At 62.7% G+C, this 18,548-nt stretch overlaps 2 protein-coding genes across 4 annotated transcripts; both read left to right on the forward strand.

Annotated features, from left to right (window-relative positions):
- Positions 1-338: 338 nt before the first annotated feature.
- NFE2L1 (NFE2 like bZIP transcription factor 1) lies at positions 339-15,138 on the forward strand. 3 transcript variants are annotated; one of them, XM_063425232.1, is made up of 7 exons: positions 339-431; positions 1,150-1,372; positions 2,656-3,128; positions 9,286-9,501; positions 10,187-10,276; positions 10,908-11,069; positions 11,981-15,138. In XM_063425232.1, the coding sequence occupies exons 3-7, from the start codon at positions 2,658-2,660 to the stop codon at positions 13,313-13,315; spliced, it is 2,274 nt and encodes a 757-aa protein (XP_063281302.1). In that variant the 5' UTR covers positions 339-431; positions 1,150-1,372; positions 2,656-2,657; the 3' UTR covers positions 13,316-15,138. The 3 variants fall into 3 exon arrangements, with proteins under 3 accessions (XP_063281302.1, XP_063281304.1, XP_063281303.1); XM_063425233.1 differs by lacking the exon at positions 339-431 and adding an exon at positions 760-1,017; XM_063425234.1 differs by lacking the exon at positions 9,286-9,501.
- LOC134565614 (uncharacterized) lies at positions 3,135-8,134 on the forward strand. Its single transcript, XM_063425235.1, has 2 exons — positions 3,135-5,397; positions 5,449-8,134. Exon 1 carries the CDS (start codon positions 3,318-3,320, stop codon positions 4,248-4,250), a length of 933 nt encoding a protein of 310 aa, XP_063281305.1. The 5' UTR covers positions 3,135-3,317; the 3' UTR covers positions 4,251-5,397; positions 5,449-8,134.
- Positions 15,139-18,548: the final 3,410 nt, after the last annotated feature.

An 18,548-nucleotide genomic window follows, 5' to 3' on the forward strand; every position in this document is an offset into this window, starting at 1 on the left:
GATTGGTGCGCGCTGCTGTCACTCAAGCGCGCGGATGCTGAGCGTCGGCTCATTGGTTCACGCTGCTGTCACTCAGTGAGGGCTTTGCGCGCCATTGGGCGGCTGTGCTGTCAATGAACCGCACTGCGGGGCGAGCCGCGCATCCCCGCTTCTCATTTCCCATTGGTTCAGCTGCGCCGAGCGCGACGGCCGCCCGCGCCTTCTCGCATGCACATTGGTCAGCTCTCCTGCCAATCAAAGAGGCGCCGGGGAGGCGGGAGCACCTCTCCGCTGCCCGCGTCCCATTGGTCCGGGCCTTGCTCCCGCCTCCCCTGGGCGGGCGGTGATTGGCGGCGGCGCCGCGCGAGGCGGGCGGGGGGGGGCGGTCGGGCCGGGGCGGGGAGCGGCGGCGGCGGCGGCGGCGGGGCCGGAGCGGTGGCGGAGCCCGGCGGGTACCGGCGGGGGCGGATCCGTGGCGGAGAGTGCTGGCGGTGGGGGGTTGGCGTGCGGAGGCCGCGGGGGCGGCGGCGGCGGCTTGCGCGGGGCGGGGCGGGCGGCGCTGAGGGGGACGGCGAGGCCGCGGGAGCGCGCGCGCGGGTGGGGCGGGGTCACGTGGCCGCGCGGGGTGTGGGGGGGGGCGAGGTCACGTGGGGCCTTAAAGGGCCCCGGCAGGAGGGGACGGGAGCGCACGTGGGACCCCCCAAAATCGGGGACCCCTCCCCAAATCGGGGACCCCTCCCCAAAATCGGGGACACCCCCCCCAAATCGGGGACACCCCCAGGCCCCTCGGGGTGCCCCGAGCTCGGGGTCCCCCCAGGGCAGGGCTCTCCCCGCACGGCGGGAGCCGCCCCGGCGCTGCGGGCGGTGGGAGCGGGGCGGGCCCGGGGGCGCTCCCGGGGCTCTGGAATCCCCCTGGCCCCGCCGGGGAGCGGCGCTGAGCGGGCACAGCGAGCCGGGCTCCTCCGGCCAGCGGGAAGTTGACGCACCAGCCTAAGAATAGCTCGGGCAGGGCGAGCGCGGACGGTGCTGTCGGCGAAGGTAACTCGGGCGAGGCAGGGAAATAAATGGGCAATTCCGGCCGAATGCCCTCGTTTTGTGCGGGGTTTTGTGCGCCGTGCGAGCAGGGTGGTGCCCCGGTGTTACCGTGTTTGCTCTCTGGTTACATTTCAGCTGCTGATGAAATCGCAGCCGGGAGCGGAGGAGTCTTTGGACCTTCCCATGCTCGGGACCTTTGACTCATAAAAGGCTCCTCCAAAAAGCGTCGGGAGCAGAAGAGGGAAAGGAGCGGGAGAAAGAAGGGAAGGAGGAGCTGCTGGAAGGAGCAGAGCCCGTCCCGGAGCGTGGGGAGCTGCGGGGGGACACAGGAAGCCGCTGCATGTGGAGTTTCGGGACAGTAAGTCACATGGAATTCCGCGTCCCCGCGTGGTCTGCGCGATAAAAACAAAAGGGAAAGGCGAGGGTGGAGCTGCTGGCGAGAGTTCCCAGGTTTAAACTCTGATTTTCTCCACTTCTCCACGCATAAATTCCCTGCTTTTCCAGAGCAAAACCAAGCCCCGTTGAACTAAAAACCCCGCGAGCGTTCTTTAGGCTTTTATCCCGGTTTGTGGCCCTGCCCTGAACGGCAGAGCCGATCCTGTTGGAAAGTGGGGCAGAGCAAAGCCAAACCCACCCAACCTGTTGTGGAGGCTTCACCCGGCTCCTGTGAGAGCATTCCCAGTTCCCATGGGCATTCCCAGTTCGTGTGAGAGCATTCCCAGCTCCTGTTTGGGCATTCCCAGCTCCTGTTTGGGCATTCCCAGCTCCTGTTTGGGCATTCCCAGCTCCTGTTTGGGCATTCCCAGCTCCTGTTTGGGCATTCCCAGCTCCTGTTTGGGCATTCCCAGCTCCTGTTTGGGCATTCCCAGTTCCTGTGAGAGCATTCCCAGCTCCCGTGGGCATTCCCAGCTCCCGTTTGAGCATTCCCAGCTCCTGTTTGGGCATTCCCAGCTCCTGTTTGGGCATTCCCAGCTCCTGTTTGGGCATTCCCAGTTCCTGTGAGAGCATTCCCAGCTCCCGTGGGCATTCCCAGCTCCCGTTTGAGCATTCCCAGCTCCTGTTTGGGCATTCCCAGCTCCTGTTTGGGCATTCCCAGCTCCTGTTTGGGCATTCCCAGTTCCTGTGAGAGCATTCCCAGCTCCCGTGGGCATTCCCAGCTCCTGTGGGCATTCCCAGTTCCTGTGAGAGCATTCCCAGTTCCTGTGAGAGCATTCCCAGCTCCTGTTTGGGCATTCCCAGCTCCTGTGGGGGCATCCCCAGCTCCTCTTGGGGCATCCCCAGCTCCTCTTGGGGCATCCCCGGCTCCTCTTGGGGCATCCCCGGCTCCTCTGGGGGCATCCCCGGCTCCTCTGGGGGCATCCCCGGCTCCTCTGGGGGCATCCCGGCTCCTCTTGGGGCATCCCCGGCTCCTCTTGGGGCATCCCCGGCTCCTCTGGGGGCATCCCCGGCTCCTCTGGGGGCATCCTCATCTCCTGTGTGAGCATTCCCAGCTCCTCTGAGCATCCCTGGCTCCTGTCTGGGCACCCCCAGCTCCTGTCTGGGCATCCCCACCTCCTCTGACCACCCCCATCTCCTCTGTGTGCATCCCCACCCTCACCCCTCGCTCCCCCACCCCATTTTTTTGTCCCCCCGTCCCCGCAGAGATGCTCTCCCTGAAGAAATACTTCACGGAAGGCCTCATCCAGTTCACCATCCTGCTGAGCCTGCTGGGCGTGCGCGTGGACGTGGACACCTACCTGAACCCTCAGCTGCCGCCGCTGCGCGAGATCATCCTGGGCCAGAGCTCGGCCTACACGCAGACGCAGTTCCACAACCTGCGCAACACCTTGGACGGCTATGGCATCCACCCCAAGAGCGTCGAGCTGCACTCCTACCTCGGCGCCCGCCGCCTGCTCAGCCAGGTGAGGGCCCTGGACCGGCTGCAGGTGCCCAGCGCCCAGGTGAGCGCGTGGCTGGTGCACCGCGACGCCGAGGGCGCCGTGCCCGGCGGGCAGCAGGACGGTGGCACGGCCGAGGGCGCCGTGCGGGAGAGCGGCGCCGAGCAGGGATTCGGGGACGAGCTGGAGGATCTGGGGGCCGTGGCAGCGCCCGCCAACGCCGATCTCACCAAGGAGGTAGGGGACAGGTTGTTTTGTTTTGGTGGTTGTGGGTGGTTTTGGTTTTGCTGCCTGAGCTGTGACCTTTGGGGAGGTTCTTGGGATGCGATTGCAGCCCCCGGAGCTGCTGCTGTGCTTTGGCAGGGCTGCCCTGGTCACGGCACAGCCCGGCTGCCCTGGGGCCTCGGGTCCTGCCAGGGGCAGGGAATGCAGGTGTCAGTGGTGGTTCCGTGGCCTTGGGTCCTTGCAGGGTCAGGGAATGGGGGTGTCAGTGGTGATTCCGTGGCCTTGGGTCCTTTCAGAGTTATGGAATGCAGGTGTCAGTGGTGGTTCCATGGCCTTGGGTCCTTGCAGGGTCAGGGAATGGGAGTGTCAGTGATGGTTCCGTGGCCTTGGGTCCTTCCAGGATCAAGGAATGGGGGTGTCAGTGGTGGTTCCGTGGCCTTGGGTCCTTTCAGAGTTATGGAATGGGGGTGTCAGTGGTGGTTCCTTGGGTCCTTCCAGGATCAAGGAATGCAGGTGTCAGTGGTGATTCCGTGGCCTTGGGTCCTTCCAGGATCAAGGAATGGGGGTGTCAGTGGTGGTTCCGTGGCCTTGGGTCCTTCCAGGGTCAGGGAATGGTTCCGTGGCCTTGGGTCCTTGCAGGGTCAGGGAATGGTTCCATGGCCTCGGGTCCTTGCAGGGTCAGGGAATGGCGGTGTCGCAATCCCGAAGCACGGCTCGGTTTCAGCGCTCCGGGGTGGTTTTCTCTTTTTGTCTGCTCCGTTCTGGCTCCAGAGGAGCGGTGGAAGGAGGGGGAAGGAGCCGGGGCCCCGCGTGACTCCGGGGATTGGGAAAGCATCGGCCCAGCTGGGGAATAAACAGGGTTGGGAAAGAGCCCTGGCCCAGGTGTGCAGCAGGTGTGGGGCTGCTGGGCTGGAGCCCGGCCAGAATCCAGTCCCTCTCTCAATTTTCCCCCCTAAGAGCCAGCCCCTCTCTTCGTTTCCCTTCCCAGAATCCAGTCCCTCTCTCAATTTTCCCTCCCAGAATCCAGTCCCTCTCAATTTTCCCTCCCAGAATCCAGTCCCTCTCTCAGTTTCCTTCCCCAGAATCCAGTCCCTCTCTCGGTTTCCCTCCCAGAATCCAGCCCCTCAATTTTAATCTCCAAGAGCTGGTCCCTCTCTCAATTTTCCTCCCCAGGACTCGTTCCTCTCTCGATTTCTCTCCCCAGTGTCCAGTCCCTCTCTTGGTTTTCCTTCCCAGGATCCAGTCCCCCTCTCAGTTCCCTCCCACCTGCCCGGGCTCTCCTGCTCTGGGAGGGGTTTTTGGGTTTTTGTGTTTTTGGTTTTCCTGCCTGAGCCGTGACCTTTGGCAAGGCCGGGATGCGATTGCAGCCCCGGAGCTGCTGCTGTGCTCTGGCAGGGCTGCCCTGGGGCCTCGGGTCCTGCCAGGGGCAGGGAACGGTTCTGGGGCCTCGGCTCCTGCCAGGGGCAGGGAACGGTTCTGGGACCTCGGGTCCTGCCAGGGGCAGGGAACGGTTCTGGGGCCTCGGGTCCTGCCAGGGGCAGGGAATGGTTCTGGGGCCTCGGGTCCTGCCAGGGGCAGGGAACGGTTCTGGGGCCTCGGGTCCTGCCAGGGGCAGGGAATGGTTCTGGGGCCTTGGGTCCTGCCAGGGGCAGGGAATGGTTCTGGGGCCTTGGGTCCTGCCAGGGGCAGGGAATGGTTCTGGGGCCTTGGGTCCTTCCAGGGGCAGGGAACGGTTCTGAGGCCTTGGGTCCTGCCAGGGGCAGGGAATGGTTCCGTGGCCTTGGGTCCTTCCAGGATCAAGGAATGGAGGTGTCAGTGCTGATCCATGTCCTCAGGTCCTTTCAGGGTTGTGGAACCGGGGTGTCAGTGGTGGTTCCATGGCCTTGGGTCCTTCCAGGGTCAAGGAATGGGGGTGTCAGTGGTGGTTCCATGGCCTTGGGTCCTTCCAGGGCTATGTTAGTGCTGATCTGTGTCCTCAGGTCCTTCCAGGGTCAGGGAATGGGGGTGTCAGTGCTGATCCATGTCCTCAGGTCCTTTCAGGGTTGTTGAGGTGATGTCAGTGGTGATTGCTGATTTCAGGACCTTCCAGGGTCAAGGAGTGCGGGTGTCAGTGGTGGTTGCATGGCTTTGGGTCCTTCCAGGGCTGTGCAATGGTAGTGGTCAGTGCTGATCCTTGGGTCCTTTCAGGGTCAAGGAATGGGTCGTGGTCAGTGGTGATCTACATCGTCAGGTCCTTGCAGGTCTATGGAATGGGGCTGTAAGTGCTGGCCCGTGCCCGCAGGTCCTTTCAGGTCTATGGAATGGTGCTGTCAGTGCCGGCCTGTGCCCGCAGGTCCTTGCAGGGCAGTGCAGCGGGGCTGTCAGTGCCCGCAGGTCCTTGCAGGGCTGTGCAGCGGGGCTGTCAGTGCCGGCCCGTGCCCGCAGGTCCTTGCAGGGTGGTGCAGCGGGGCTGTCAGTGCCCGCAGGTCCTTGCAGGGCGGTGCAGAGGGGCTGTCAGTGCCCGCAGGTCCTTGCAGGGCGGTGCAGCAGGGCTGTCAGTGCCCGCAGGTCCTTGCAGGGTGGTGCAGCGGGGCTGTCAGTGCCCGCAGGTCCTTGCAGGGCGGTGCAGCGGGGCTGTCAGTGCCCGCAGGTCCTTGCAGGGCTGTGTAGCGGGGATGGGTGTGGGGAGCGCTGCACAGGCAGAGCTGGAGATGCTGCAGGAGGCCCTGGGAACGCATTCCCGCTTTCCCCGCGCGTTTTCCAGGGATTTCCCGGGGGAAAATCCCGCTCGGGGGTGGCAGCGGTGACCTTGGCGCTGCCGGAGGGGTCACACGGGGCCGAGGGGCCGCATCTGTGCCGTCCCCAGCGGGTCCCGGAGGCGATCCCAGCCTCGGGAGGGACCGGGGGATCCGGGGAGGCGATCCCAGCCTCGGGAGGGATCGGGGGATCTGGGGAGGCGATCCCAGCCTCGGGAGGGATCGGGGGATCCGGGGAGGCGATCCCAGCCTCGGGAGGGATCGGGGGATCCGGGGAGGCGATCCCAGCCTCGGGAGGGATCGGGGGATCCCAGCCTGTGCAGGGTCACTCCTGGCAGCCTCCACCGCCCTTCCCCAGTTCGGGATTCCCGGAGCTTTCCCGGGATCGGGTCTGGGGGTTCGGGGGAGCGGCCGGGAGCTGCTGCTGCTCTCCGCGGGCCTGGAGGGGAACCGGGCTGGGATCGGGGAGATCCTGCGGCCGCGCCTTCCCCGAGCCCGGCTCTGCCCATCCCCGCCCGGACCAGGGCTGTGGTCCGTGATTTACCCCAAATCCCGGCTCTGCCCATCCCCGCCCGGACCAGGGCTGTGGTCCGTGATTTACCCCAAATCCCGGCTCTGCCCATCCCCGCTTATCCTCAGGGCTGTGGTCCGTGGTTTACCCCAAATCCCGGCTCTGCCCATCCCCGCTCATCCTCAGGGCTGTGGTCCGTGATTTACCCCAATCCCGGCTCTGCCCATCCCCGCTTATCCTCAGGGCTGTGGTCCGTGATTTACCCCGATCCCGGCTCTGCCCATCCCCGCTTATCCTCAGGGCTATTTTCCATGATTTCCCCCGATCCCGGCTCTGCCCATCCCCGCTCGCTCTCAGGGCTCTTTTTCTTGATTTTCCCCTAAACCCGTGCCAGACAGGAAGGCTCTGTTTTCCCTGATTTTTCCCCTGATTTCCCCTGATTTTCCCCCTGACCGTGGCCGGACAGGAGGGCTCTGTTTTCCCCGATTTCCCTGATTTTTCCCCGATTTCCCCCAGACCGGACAGGAGAGCTCTGTTTCCCCTGATTTTTCCCCGATTTCCCCTGATTTTCCCCGATTTCCCCCAAACCGTGGCCGGACAGGAGGGCTCTGTTTTCCCCGATTTCCCCTGATTTTTTCCCCGATTTCCCCTGATTTTTTCCCCGATTTCCCCTGATTTTTTCCCCGATTTCCCCTGATTTTTCCCCGATTTCCCCTGATTTTTTCCCCGATTTCCCCTGATTTTTTCCCCGATTTCCCCTGATTTTTCCCCGATTTCCCCTGATTTTCCCCGATTTCCCCCGGACCGGACAGGAGCCGGAGCCGCTGTCGCTCCAGGAAATCCCGTCTGCCTCCCACGTCACTCTCAGCCCATCCCGGCGCCCTCCTCCTCCTCCCCCACTCGCTGCTCCCACATTTTCACATTTCGGGGTGGATTTTTTTTATTTTTTTTTCGCTTTCAGGGTGGGATTTTTCCCCCTGACTCCCCGGAGAACGCGGAGCAGCCGCAGATCCTCCCGCGGGATCCTCCAGGGAGCCCCGGGGCTGTCCCCGCCGGCCCGGGCGGGGATGGAGCTGCGGATGGCTCCGGGGGCAGGGATGGAAATTTTTCCATGACTTTTCCTGGCACATTGCGACTCCCGGTGGGTTGTGCGCGGCCCAGGCGCGACCTTGCCGGGGGAATACGGGCGATATAAATAATTTCGGGAAGAAGCTGGAGCTCGCTCCGGGAATGCTGTGCGGGATTTTTTTTTTTTTTTCATTTTTTTGGGCGTTGCAGCACCCGGAGAGCGGGCGGGGCGCGGCGGGGGGAGGGGGTTCAGGGGAATTATGAAATCCACTTGATTTTTATCCCACGGATAAAAAAATGCCCATTATGAGCCGGGGTTAAAGACAAAGCTGGGATTAAATCCCAGCGCTTCCCTCTGCAGCATTGGGGGTGGGGAGGGCGGCGGAGGCTCCGTGCCCGGGGCCGTTTCCACAACACGAGGATAAAAATACGTGGGGCATGTGATGAGCTGCGGGGGCTCAGCGCCGTCACCCCCCCGCCCCGGTGCGGGGATCTCCTTACACTTGGCCGCGGTTACCGGAGCCGGGGCGTGCCCGGGAGCACCGCGGGGAGGAGGGGACGGGCCTCGCCGGGGGTCGCGCACTCCGGGCCGGACTGTCCCGGGGGACGGGGCCAAGGTGACCCCGGGCTGTGTCGGTTCCCGGGCCGGGGGTCCCGGTGCTCCCCGCCCCCCCCCGTTCCCCATTCCCGGTGCGGTGCGGGCGGGGCCGGGGGGGGTGGGGGGGGCGGCCCCGCTGCGCCAGGGCGGGGGCGCGGCCCGGTGGGCGCCCCGCGGGCGCTGATTGGTTGAGCGGGCGGCCCCCGCCGGCGCTGATTGGGCAGGGCGGCGGCCCCCATTGGCGCTGATTGGTCGCGACCACCGCCCGGGGCGGGGCGGGGCCATCGGCGGACGGGGCGTGGCCCGGGAGCGCCGCATCCCGGCAGGGCGGGGGCGTGGCCTGGCGGAGGGGGCGGGGCTTGGCGGCCGCCGCAGCCGGGAACGGCGGGGGGAGGGATGGGGGGGGGCGGCCCCGCCGAGCCCCTCCCGGTCCGTCCCGAGCCCCTCCCGGTCCCTCCCGAGCCCCTCCCGGCCCCGCCGCCCGCCCGGGGGCCGCCGCCGCAGCCACAGCAGCATCCGCCGCACCGGGGGCGGGGGCGGCTGCTGCCGCCGCAGCGGGGCCGCGCGGGCACCTGTGGCCGGTGGGGCGGAGCGGAGCGCGGCTCCCCCCGCCGCTGCCGCCGCCGCCCCGGCCGGCGATGCGTGCGCGGCGCCGCGCCCCGGCCAGCCCGCCCCGCCGCCGCCTCCTCCTCCTCTTCCTCCCCCGGGGACCATGATCGGCGTGCGCCGCGGCCCGGGCGGCAGCTGGGGACATGAGAAAGGTACCGGGGCCGCCCCGAGGAGCGGGGGGCTGCGGGAGGGGCCCGGGGGCGCCGCGGGCAGCCCGGTGGCGGCGGGCGGCGGGCAGGGGCCCGGCGGAGCGGCGGCGGCGGCGGCTCAAGTTGCATCAGGTGGGTGGGAATGCGGGGATTTTCCTGCCACCCCACCCCTTATGCAAATGCCGGGATGGCACCACGGGCTGATGCAAGGCGGGCACGGCGCAGCCACCGCCGCGACGCGGGCCCGGGCGGCCCCCGCCGCCTCCCCCGGCGGCGGGCGGGCGGCCATGGGCGGCGGGCAGGGCAGCGCCGGCCATGCGGAGCCCGCAGAGCCGCTCCCGCCCGGCCCGCGGCGCTCCCGAGCCCCGGCACCGGCGGCGGCCCCGGGGCGCCCGGCGGGTGGGCTGCGGGCCGGGCGGGGGTCCCCGGGGAGGGGCCGCGGGGTGCGGAGTCCCCCCTGCGGGCCGGGGGGCTGAAGGAAATGTGGTCTGTCTTGCAGGACATCGATTTGATTGACATCCTGTGGAGACAGGATATCGATCTCGGCGCTGGGCGAGAGATTTTTGACTACAGCCACCGGCAGAAAGAGAGCGAAGTGGACAAAGAGCTGAGCGATGGGAGGGAGCGCGGGGACAGCTGGAGGAGTGCAGGGAATGAGGTCTTGGATAGAATCCCGCTAGTTGATGGAGAGACCGGGGAGAGTTTCCCTGCGCAGGTAACGCCCCTGGGCCGGCCGGGCGGGGGCTGCGCTCCCGGGGCCTCGGGCTGTGCCCGTGCCTGCGCGGGGCCCTCCTGCAGCAGCAGCAGCAGCAGGGCCTGCCCAGGTGGGCAGCAGGGTTTGCCCAGGTGGGCAGAGCGCCCCTGGCCTGCGTGGCCGGAGGGGACAGCAGGGACAGAGGGGACAGAGGGGATGGCAGGGACAGAGGGGATGGCAGGGACAGAGGGGATGGCAGGGACAGGAGCCTGGCCGGCAGGGACAGAGGGGACAGCAGGGACAGGAGGCTGGCCAGAGGGGCCAGGAGGGACAGAGGGGCCAGGAGGGACAGAGGGGCCGGCAGGGACAGAGGGGACAGGAGCCTGGCTGGCAGGGACAGAGGGGACAGCAGGGACAGGAGGCTGGCCGGCAGGGACAGAGGGGCTGGCAGGGACAGAGGGGACGGCAGGGACAGAGGGGACAGGAGCCTGGCTGGCAGGGACAGAGGGGACAGCAGGGACAGGAGGCTGGCCGGCAGCGCTTTCCCGTAGCCCGGAGCAGGGGGATGGAGCCAGCTCAGGAGCGCTGGGTGGGGCTCTGGCTCCTTTTCGGATGCGCTGCGCTCCAGCCCTGCCGGAAGGGAGCCGATTCCTCGGCAGCACCTCCCGAGCCCGCGGCTCCCGGTGCGTGTGTGCTCTCCCCGCAGGTGCCCGGTGCGGAGGACCAGACTGCCCTGTCCCTGGAGGAGTGCCTTAGGCTGCTGGAGGCCACCTTCCCCTTCGGGGACAATTCCGAGGTGAGCCCAGGGCTGCACCCCGGGCTCTCCCTGCCTCCCGCAGCAGCAGAGTGGGTTTGGCTGCTCTGGGAGGCTCCAGGCGTCCTGTGGAACCACCCGGGGAGGGCGGGCTGCTGTTAATTAAAGCCTCCTGGCTTTGCTGCTCGTTAGTTCGTGGCGAAGAGGGTGGGAAGGACGCTGGGCTGGGGGGGGTGGCTGCATCCCTGAGCATCTCCTGTGCATCCCTGAGCATTCCTGAGACTCCCAGAGAATCCCTGAGCGTCCCTGAGCATCCCCTGTGCATCCCTGAGAATCTTGGAGAATCCCTGAGCATTCCCAATCGTCCCTGAACATCTCTGTCATCTCTGAGTGTCCATTCCTGAGCATCCCTGAGCATCCCCTGTGCCTCCCTGATCATTCCTGAGAATCCCTGAGCGTTCCCGAGTGTCCCTGTGCATCCCCGAGCATCCCTGAGCATCTCTGAGTGTCCCTCCCTGATCGTCCCCGAGTGTCCCTGAGCATCCCTGGTCACCGCTGAGTGTCCATCCTTGAGAATCCCCAAGCATCCCTGAGAATCCCTGAGCATTCCTGAGAATTCCTGAGCATTCCTGAGCATTCCTGAGCGTCCCCTCCTGACGCGTGCCGTGCTCAGTTCCCAGCCGCGGATGTCTCTGCGCTGAGCGAAGCCGTGCCCGGGCAGAGCCGGGCTCCGGGCGGCTCCCCCGGCCTGCTGTCCCCTCTGCTGGCCGACCCCGAGTCACCCTTCGACCTGGAGCAGCAGTGGCAGGACCTGATGTCCATCATGGAGATGCAGGTGAGCTCCGGGAGGGCTGTGTCCCTGCAGGTGTGGCCGTGTCACCTCGCGTCCTGGCCTGTGCGGTGACACAGTCCCTGTGGCATCCCCGAGCTGTCCCCGCGCTGTCCCCGAGCTCTCCCGTGGGGTCTGGAGGCTCCTTGTCCCTCCAGGTGTGGCCGTGTCACCTCACGTCCTGGCCCGTGCGGTGACACTGGTGACACCGAACTGTCCCCGAGCTGTCCCCAAGCTGTCCCTGACCTCTCCCGTGGGGTCTGGAGGCTCCTTGTCCCTGCAGGTGTGGCTGTGTCACCTCGCGTCCTGGCCCGTGCGGTGACACCGCGGTGACACCGAGCTGCCCTGAGCTCTCCCGTGGGGTCTGGAGGCTCCTTGTCCCTCCAGGTGTGGCCGTGTCACCTCGCGTCCTGGCCCGTGCGGTGACACTGGTGACACCGAGCTGTCTCCGAGCTGTCCCCAAGCTGTCCCTGACCTCTCCCGTGGGGTCTGGAGGCTCCTTGTCCCTGCAGGTGTGGCTGTGTCACCTCATGTCCTGGCCCGTGCGGTGACACCAAGCTGTCCCCAAGCTCTCCTGTGGGCTCTGGAGGCTCCTTGTCCCTCCAAGTGTGGCTTTGTCACCTCATGTCCTGGCCTGTGCGGTGACACCGCGCTGCCCCCGTGCTGTCCCCGAGCTGTCCCCAAGCTCTCCCGTGGGCTCTGGAGGCTCCTTGTCCCTCCAGGTGTGGCCGTGTCACCTCACGTCTTGGCCTGTGCGGTGACACTGTGGTGACACAGTCCCTCTGGCATCCCTGAGCTGTCCCCATGCTGTCCCCGAGCTGTCCCCAAGCTGTCCCCAAGCTGTCCCCGAGCTCTCCCGTGGGCTCTGGAGGCCCCGGGGCTCCCCCGCCCAGCCGTGCCCGCCGTGTCTCTTGCAGGCCATGGAGGTGAACGGCACCGGCGCCGAGAGCCTCTACGGCGGCACCGGCGGGGACCTGCTGGTGTCCAACTACAGCCTGGCGCCCGGCACGCCCATCAACCACAACGTCAGCCTGCATCAGGCCTCGCTGGGCGGCTGCTCCCAGGACTTCTCCCTCTTCAGCCCCGACATGGAGAGCCCCTCGTCCATGGCGGGCGGCTCGGCCCTGCTGCAGCTGGCGCCCGACAACTCCACCGGCCTCAGCGGCACCTTCGGCTCCACCAACCTGAGCGGGATCTTCTTCCCGCCCCACATGAACGGCACCGGCAACGAGACGGCGGCGCCCGAGCTGCCCGACCCGCTGGGAGGGCTCCTGGACGAGGCCATGCTGGATGAGATCAGCCTGATGGACTTGGCCATCGAGGAGGGCTTCAACCCCGTGCAGGCCTCGCAGCTGGAAGAGGAGTTCGATTCCGACTCAGGTCTTTCCCTGGATTCCGGCCACAGCCCCGCGTCCCTGAGCAGCTCCGAAGCCTCGTCCTCGTCGTCCTCTTCCTCCTCCTCGTCCTCCTCCTCCTCGTTTTCCGAGGAAGGCGCCGTGGGCTACAGCTCGGACTCGGAGAACGTGGACTTTGAGGAGGCGGAAGGGGCGGTTGGCTACCAGCCAGAGTACAGCAAGTTCTGCCGCATGAGCTACCAGGACCCGGCGCAGCTCCATTACCTGCCTTACCTGGAGCACGTCGGCCACAACCACACCTACAACATGGCCCCGGGCACGCTGGACCCCGAGGAGCCCAAAGCGCCCGGCGCCGGCAAGAAGAGCGGCAAGGAGAAACCGTCGGAGCTGCTGGACAAGCAGCTGAGCCGCGACGAGCACCGCGCCAGGGCCATGAAGATCCCCTTCACCAACGACAAAATCATCAACCTGCCCGTGGAGGAGTTCAACGAGCTCCTGTCCAAGTACCAGCTGAGCGAGGCGCAGCTCAGCCTCATCCGCGACATCCGCCGGCGCGGCAAGAACAAGATGGCGGCGCAGAACTGCCGCAAGAGGAAGCTGGACACCATCCTCAACCTGGAGCGCGACGTGGAGGAGCTGCAGCGAGACAAGTCCAAACTGCTCAGGGAGAAGGTGGAGTTCCTCAAATCCATCCGGCAGATGAAGCAGAAGGTGCAGAGCCTGTACCAGGAGGTGTTTGGGCGGCTGCGGGACGAGCAGGGCCGGCCCTACTCGCCCAGCCGCTACGCGCTGCAGTACGGCAGCGACGGCAGCGTGCTGCTGATCCCGCGCGCGCCCGCGCCCGCCGAGCCGCAGCCGCGGCGCCCCGAGCGCAAGCAGAAGGACCGGAGGAAGTGAGGGCGGCGGCGGAAGGGAGAGCTGGGATGAGGGCCGAGCCTTGGCGGTGCTTGCGGAGGGGAACTTTGATGCCTTCTTATCCGATTCTGTCTTCTGGAGCCACGCGCGGCGCGCCGGGGACTCTGCGGGGGTGGCCGTCCCTAAAATAAAAACAAAAAAACCACACGGAACGGGGTGGGGGACACGGAGCTGCCCCCTCACCGAGCCCAGCTGCCCACGGAGCCGCCCACCCCGGGGTGCTGGGAGAGCAGGGACGGGCTGGCATCGCTGCTGGGGAGGTTGGCACGAGGTGGATAAAACACAAAAAACAAAAAAACCCACAAAAAAAAAAAACAAACCTACTGTTAGGAACTGGCTTTAAATAAGAGAAAAACAAAAAAAAAACCCACAAAAAAACGAGGAAAAAAAAAAAGAGATTTAAGCGAATGGACTTCAAACCGAGTTATAGGAGAGACGTTTTTCTGAACTTCCAAAGTTCTGTGATTTCAGGTAGTTGGTTGTTTTTATTTTGTTTTTTCCCTTTCCTTTTTTTTTCTTGTTTTGGTTCTTTTTTTTTTTTTCATTTTTCGGTTTTTTTTCCTTTGATCCCGACCCCGTTTTTGCCATGGGTGTGTGTGAGACCCCCGGGGCAGGGCAGGGCACAGGGTGGGCGCTGCCGTTAACCCTTGGCAGCCCAGGGAGGAGGAACACGAGGGGACCCCCCTGGCGTGGGGAGGGGCTGCAGGGGCTGCAGGAACTGCAGGGGCTGCAGGAGCTGCAGGGGCTGCAGGAACTGCAGGAGCTGCAGGGGCTGCAGGAGCTGCAGGAGCTGCAGGAACTGCAGGGGCTGCAGGAGCTGCAGGATCCGTCCCTGCTCCTCCTGGGAGGGATTCGGGGTCAGGAGCAGCACAAGGAGACCCCCGGGCCCCCCACGCTTGGGGGGGTTTGGGGGGGTTCCAGCCTTGATTTTTTTCCCTCCCCCCTTTTAGGGTCTAGAAGTGCTTGTGTTGAGTAAAAAAAACAAAACAAAACGAAAAAACACATTAAAAAAAATCACAAAAAAAAACAAAACCAAAAAAAAAAAAGAAAAAGGGAGAAGCCCAAGCGTTGGAAGCTGCTCAATGTTCTCTTTGCCATAAAGATTCCGTGTAACCGTGTGATCGCATTATAGGATTCTCTTCTGTCCCTAGAGGTGTCGGTCTGACTTCCTTTGTTTTTCAGGAGGGGGGTGGGGGTAGTGCCTTGATCACTGTCAGGTCCCCACACCTCGGGGGCCGTCCTAGAGCTGTAATTCCACATAGCACAGCTGGGAGCGTTCGGACTTTACCAGCAACCAGAAAAGAAAAAAAAACAAAAAAAAAAATAGAAATGAAAAAAAAATATATAGAGAGAAATGAAAAAAAAAATTAAAAAGAAAAAAAAAAGGTTAAAAAAAAAGAAATAATAGAAAAGAACGGCTTTTCCGAGCCGGTCCTGTGCACGGGATCCAGGAGGATTCCAGGGTGGAATCCTGGAAAAGCAGCAGGGAAGGCCCGCTGGAAGATGTGCGTGGGTTTGTGGGAATGTTTTCCAGGTTTGGTTTTTTTTTTGGGAATGTTTGGAGCTGGGAGTGGCTGGATGGGACCCCCGAGCCCCCTCCGGCTTCCCGGGAATGAAGCACAAGTTGGGATGTGGGGAGGTTGGGATGGAGAGAGAGCCCTGTGCGTGTGTTTTAAATTATTTTTCTTTTTCCTCTTAGAAACTTTTTTTGATTTGAATGATCTGTGACCTGTCAGGGAGAGAAGAGAGATTGTTGTGAGCACAGGACAAAAAAAAAAAAAAATAAAAACGGCTTATTCACTGTACCAGCCTCGGCTCCGGGGGGTTTATTGGGAATTTGAGGGGTTTGGGGTGGAATTGGGGGAATTCAGGGATTTCCTCCCATTGCAGCAGCTCCAGATCCAGCGGGGATGGGAGGGAGCTGCTCCAGCCCTCAGGGGATGGAGGAGAAGGAAGAGAAGGAAAAGAAGGAAAAGGAGAAGGAAAAACTCCTCTGTGGGAACAACCAGCTCTGGCTTTTTTCCTTTTTTCCTCCCAATCCAAGGCAAAGCAGTTCCAGGGTGAATTCCCAGCTTGGGGGGTCCTGGGGCCGAGCCCCCCCTGGGGAATTCCGGGTCCCGGGGCCCTCCTGAGGGTGGGATATCCCCAATCCCGGGGGATCAATCACCAATCCCTGCCCTGCGGCGTCTCCAGCGCCTCCTCCCGCCCGGATTTCCCCTGGAGAGGCGGCGCCGGCCCCGCTGGGGCAGGGCAGGGCTGGGCCGCTGCTCCCGGGACTGCAGGAGGGGCCGGGGTGGAATTCCCTGGATCCAATCCTGGATCCAGTCCCGGTTCTCTCCACGGGTTTGTCCTTTCAGGGCTCCTTCCCCAGGGAGATCCCAAACCCCCCCGGAGCTCCCCCGGTGCCGACCTGAGCTCAGCCAAGAGGGGCCTGAAACCCACCCTGGATCCACCCTGGATCCACACTGGATCCACCCTGGATCCACAAACCCACCCTGGATCCACCCTGGATCCACAAACCCACCCTGGATCCACAAATCCACCCTGGACCCACCCTGGATCCACAAACCCACCCTGGATCCACCCTGGATCCACAAACCCAGACTGGATCCACCCTGGATCCACAAACCCACCCTGGATCCACAAATCCACCCTGGATCCACCCTGGATCCACCCTGGATCCACAAACCCACCCTGGATCCAGACTGGATCTACCCTGGATCCACAAACCCACCCTGGATCCACAAATCCACCCTGGATCCACACTGGATCCACCCTGGATCCACAAACCCACCCTGGATCCACAAATCCACCCTGGATCCACACTGGATCACCCTGGATCCACAAATCCACCCTGGATCCACAAATCCACCCTGGATCCACCCTGGATCCACAAATCCACCCTGGATCCACCCTGGATCCACCCTGGATCCACAAACCCACCCTGGATCCACAAACCCACCCTGGATCCAGACTGGATCCGCAATAAATCAGCTCTGAATCTACATTAGATCCACATTGGAACCACAATAAATCAACATTAGATCCACACTGGATCCATGTTAGATCCCAAATAAATCCACCCTAGATCCACAAACCCAGACTGGATTCACAAACCCAGACTGGATTCACAATAAATCAACATTGAATCTACATTAGATCCACACTGAATCAACCCTGAATCTACACTGGCTCCACAATAAATCCACATGGGATCCACACTGGATCCACATTAATTGGATCCACTCTGGATCCACACTAATTGGAGCCGCATTAATTGGATCCACACTAATTGGATCTGCATTAATTGGATCCACACTGGATCCACACTAATTGGAGCCGCATTAATTGGATCCACACTAATTGGATCTGCATTAATTGGATCCACACTGGATCCACACTAATTGGATCCGCATTAATTGGATCCACACTAATTGGATCTGCATTAATTGGATCCACACTAATTGGATCTGCATTAATTGGATCCACACTGGATCCACACTAATTGGATCCGCATTAATTGGATCCACACTAATTGGATCTACATTAATTGGATCCACACTGAAGCCACACTAATTGGATCCGCATTAATTGGATCCACACTAATTGGATCTGCATTAATTGGATCCCCACTGGATCCAAGGTGCTCCCCGCTCTCCTCCTGGGTGGTGACTCCAGGTTTTCCTCAGGGCCTGGGTTAGGGTGGGATCCCAGCTGGCAGAAAACCCCACCAGGATTCCCTGGGGCGGTGCGGGGAGCTCACGGGGGAGGGATCCACTGAAGGGATCCACTGAAGGGATCCCCCAAAGGGATCCCCTGCTCCTCCTGGGCTCTCCTGTCCTTCCCTGTGCCCAAACCCATCGGAAGCTCCAGGTGAGCCTGAGGAAGGTCAGGCCTCCATCCTCTTCCTCCTGCAGCCATTTCCTCCTGCAGGAACCATCGTCATCCTCCAGGAACCATCATCATCCTCCAAGAACCATCATCATCCTCCAGGAGCCCCCATCCTCCTCCAGGAGCCACCATCCTCATCCAAGAACCATCATCATCCTCCTCTTCCTCCTCCAGGAGCCACCATCCTCCTCCAGGACCCACCATCCTCATCCAAGAACCATCATCATCCTCCTCTTCCTCCTCCAGGAGCCACCATCCTCATCCAAGAACCATCATCATCCTCCTCTTCCTCCTCCAGGAGCCACCATGCTCGTCCTCTTCCAAGAACCCTCATCTTCCTCATCCTCCAAGAACCATCTTCTTCCTCCTCAGGAACCATCATCCTCCTCCTCTAAGAACATTCCTCTTCCTCGTCCTCCAAGAACCCTCCTCCTCCTCTTCCTCTTCCAAGAACCCTCATCCAAGAACCGTCTTCTTCCTCCTCCAGGAATCACCATCCTCCTCCTCAAAGAGCCCTCCTCTTCCTCCTCCTCCTCCTCCAGGAACCCTCATCTTCCTCCTCTTCCTCGTCCTCCAAGAAGCCTCTCCTCTGCAGCTGGAGGCCCAAACAACCCCAGAACCTGCTCCAGAACCTTCTACAGAACCAGCTCCAGAACCTGCTCCAGAACCTTCTACAGAACCTTCTACAGAACCTGCTCCAGAACCTTCTACAGAACCTGCTCCAGAACCTTCTATAGAACCTGATGCAGAATCTGCTCCAGGACCCACTCCAGAACCAGCCCCAGAACCTGACCCAGAACCCTCTAGAGAACTTGCTCCAGAACCCACTCCAGAACCTTCTACAGAGCCTGATTCAGAACCTGCTCCAGAACCAGCCCCAGAACCGTCTCCAGAACCTGCTCAGCTCCAGAACCTGCTCCAGAACCCACTCCAGAACCTGATGCAGAACCTGCTCCAGAACCTTCTACAGAACCTGCTCAGCTCCAGAACCTGCTCCAGAACCCACTCCAGAACCTGATGCAGAACCTGCTCCAGAACCTTCTACAGAACCTGCTCAGCTCCAGAACCTGCTCCAGAACCTTCTACAGAACCTGATGCAGAACCTCCTCCAGAACCCACTCCAGAACCAGCCCCAGACCCCGCTGCCGCCCTCTCCACAGCTCTGACCTGGCTCGGGGCTCTCCCTCCGTGTCCTGCTCTGCCTGGTCACTCATCACTGGAGGAGAGGGAGCAAGGCAAAGAAAAGATTAAATAATAATAATAATTCTAATTAAAAAAAAAATTAAAAATCGGGATTATAAATCTAAAATTTTATTGAGACCAA

Source organism: Prinia subflava, unplaced genomic scaffold (assembly GCF_021018805.1).
Source record: "Prinia subflava isolate CZ2003 ecotype Zambia unplaced genomic scaffold, Cam_Psub_1.2 scaffold_60_NEW, whole genome shotgun sequence".
Lineage (NCBI taxonomy): Eukaryota > Metazoa > Chordata > Aves > Passeriformes > Cisticolidae > Prinia > Prinia subflava.

What these genes read in the sequence shown, in the direction of transcription:
- LOC134565614 (XM_063425235.1), top strand. Translation starts at nt 3,318, where the DNA reads ATGCAGGTGTCAGTGGTGGTTCCGTGGCCTTGGGTCCTTGCAGGGTCA.
- NFE2L1 (XM_063425232.1), top strand. Translation starts at nt 2,658, where the DNA reads ATGCTCTCCCTGAAGAAATACTTCACGGAAGGCCTCATCCAGTTCACC. An exon ending in ACGCCGATCTCACCAAGGAG is followed by an intron (nt 3,129 to 9,285) that starts GTAGGGGACAGG and finishes TCTGTCTTGCAG; the next exon opens with GACATCGATTTGATTGACAT. An exon ending in TGTCCATCATGGAGATGCAG is followed by an intron (nt 11,070 to 11,980) that starts GTGAGCTCCGGG and finishes TGTCTCTTGCAG; the next exon opens with GCCATGGAGGTGAACGGCAC.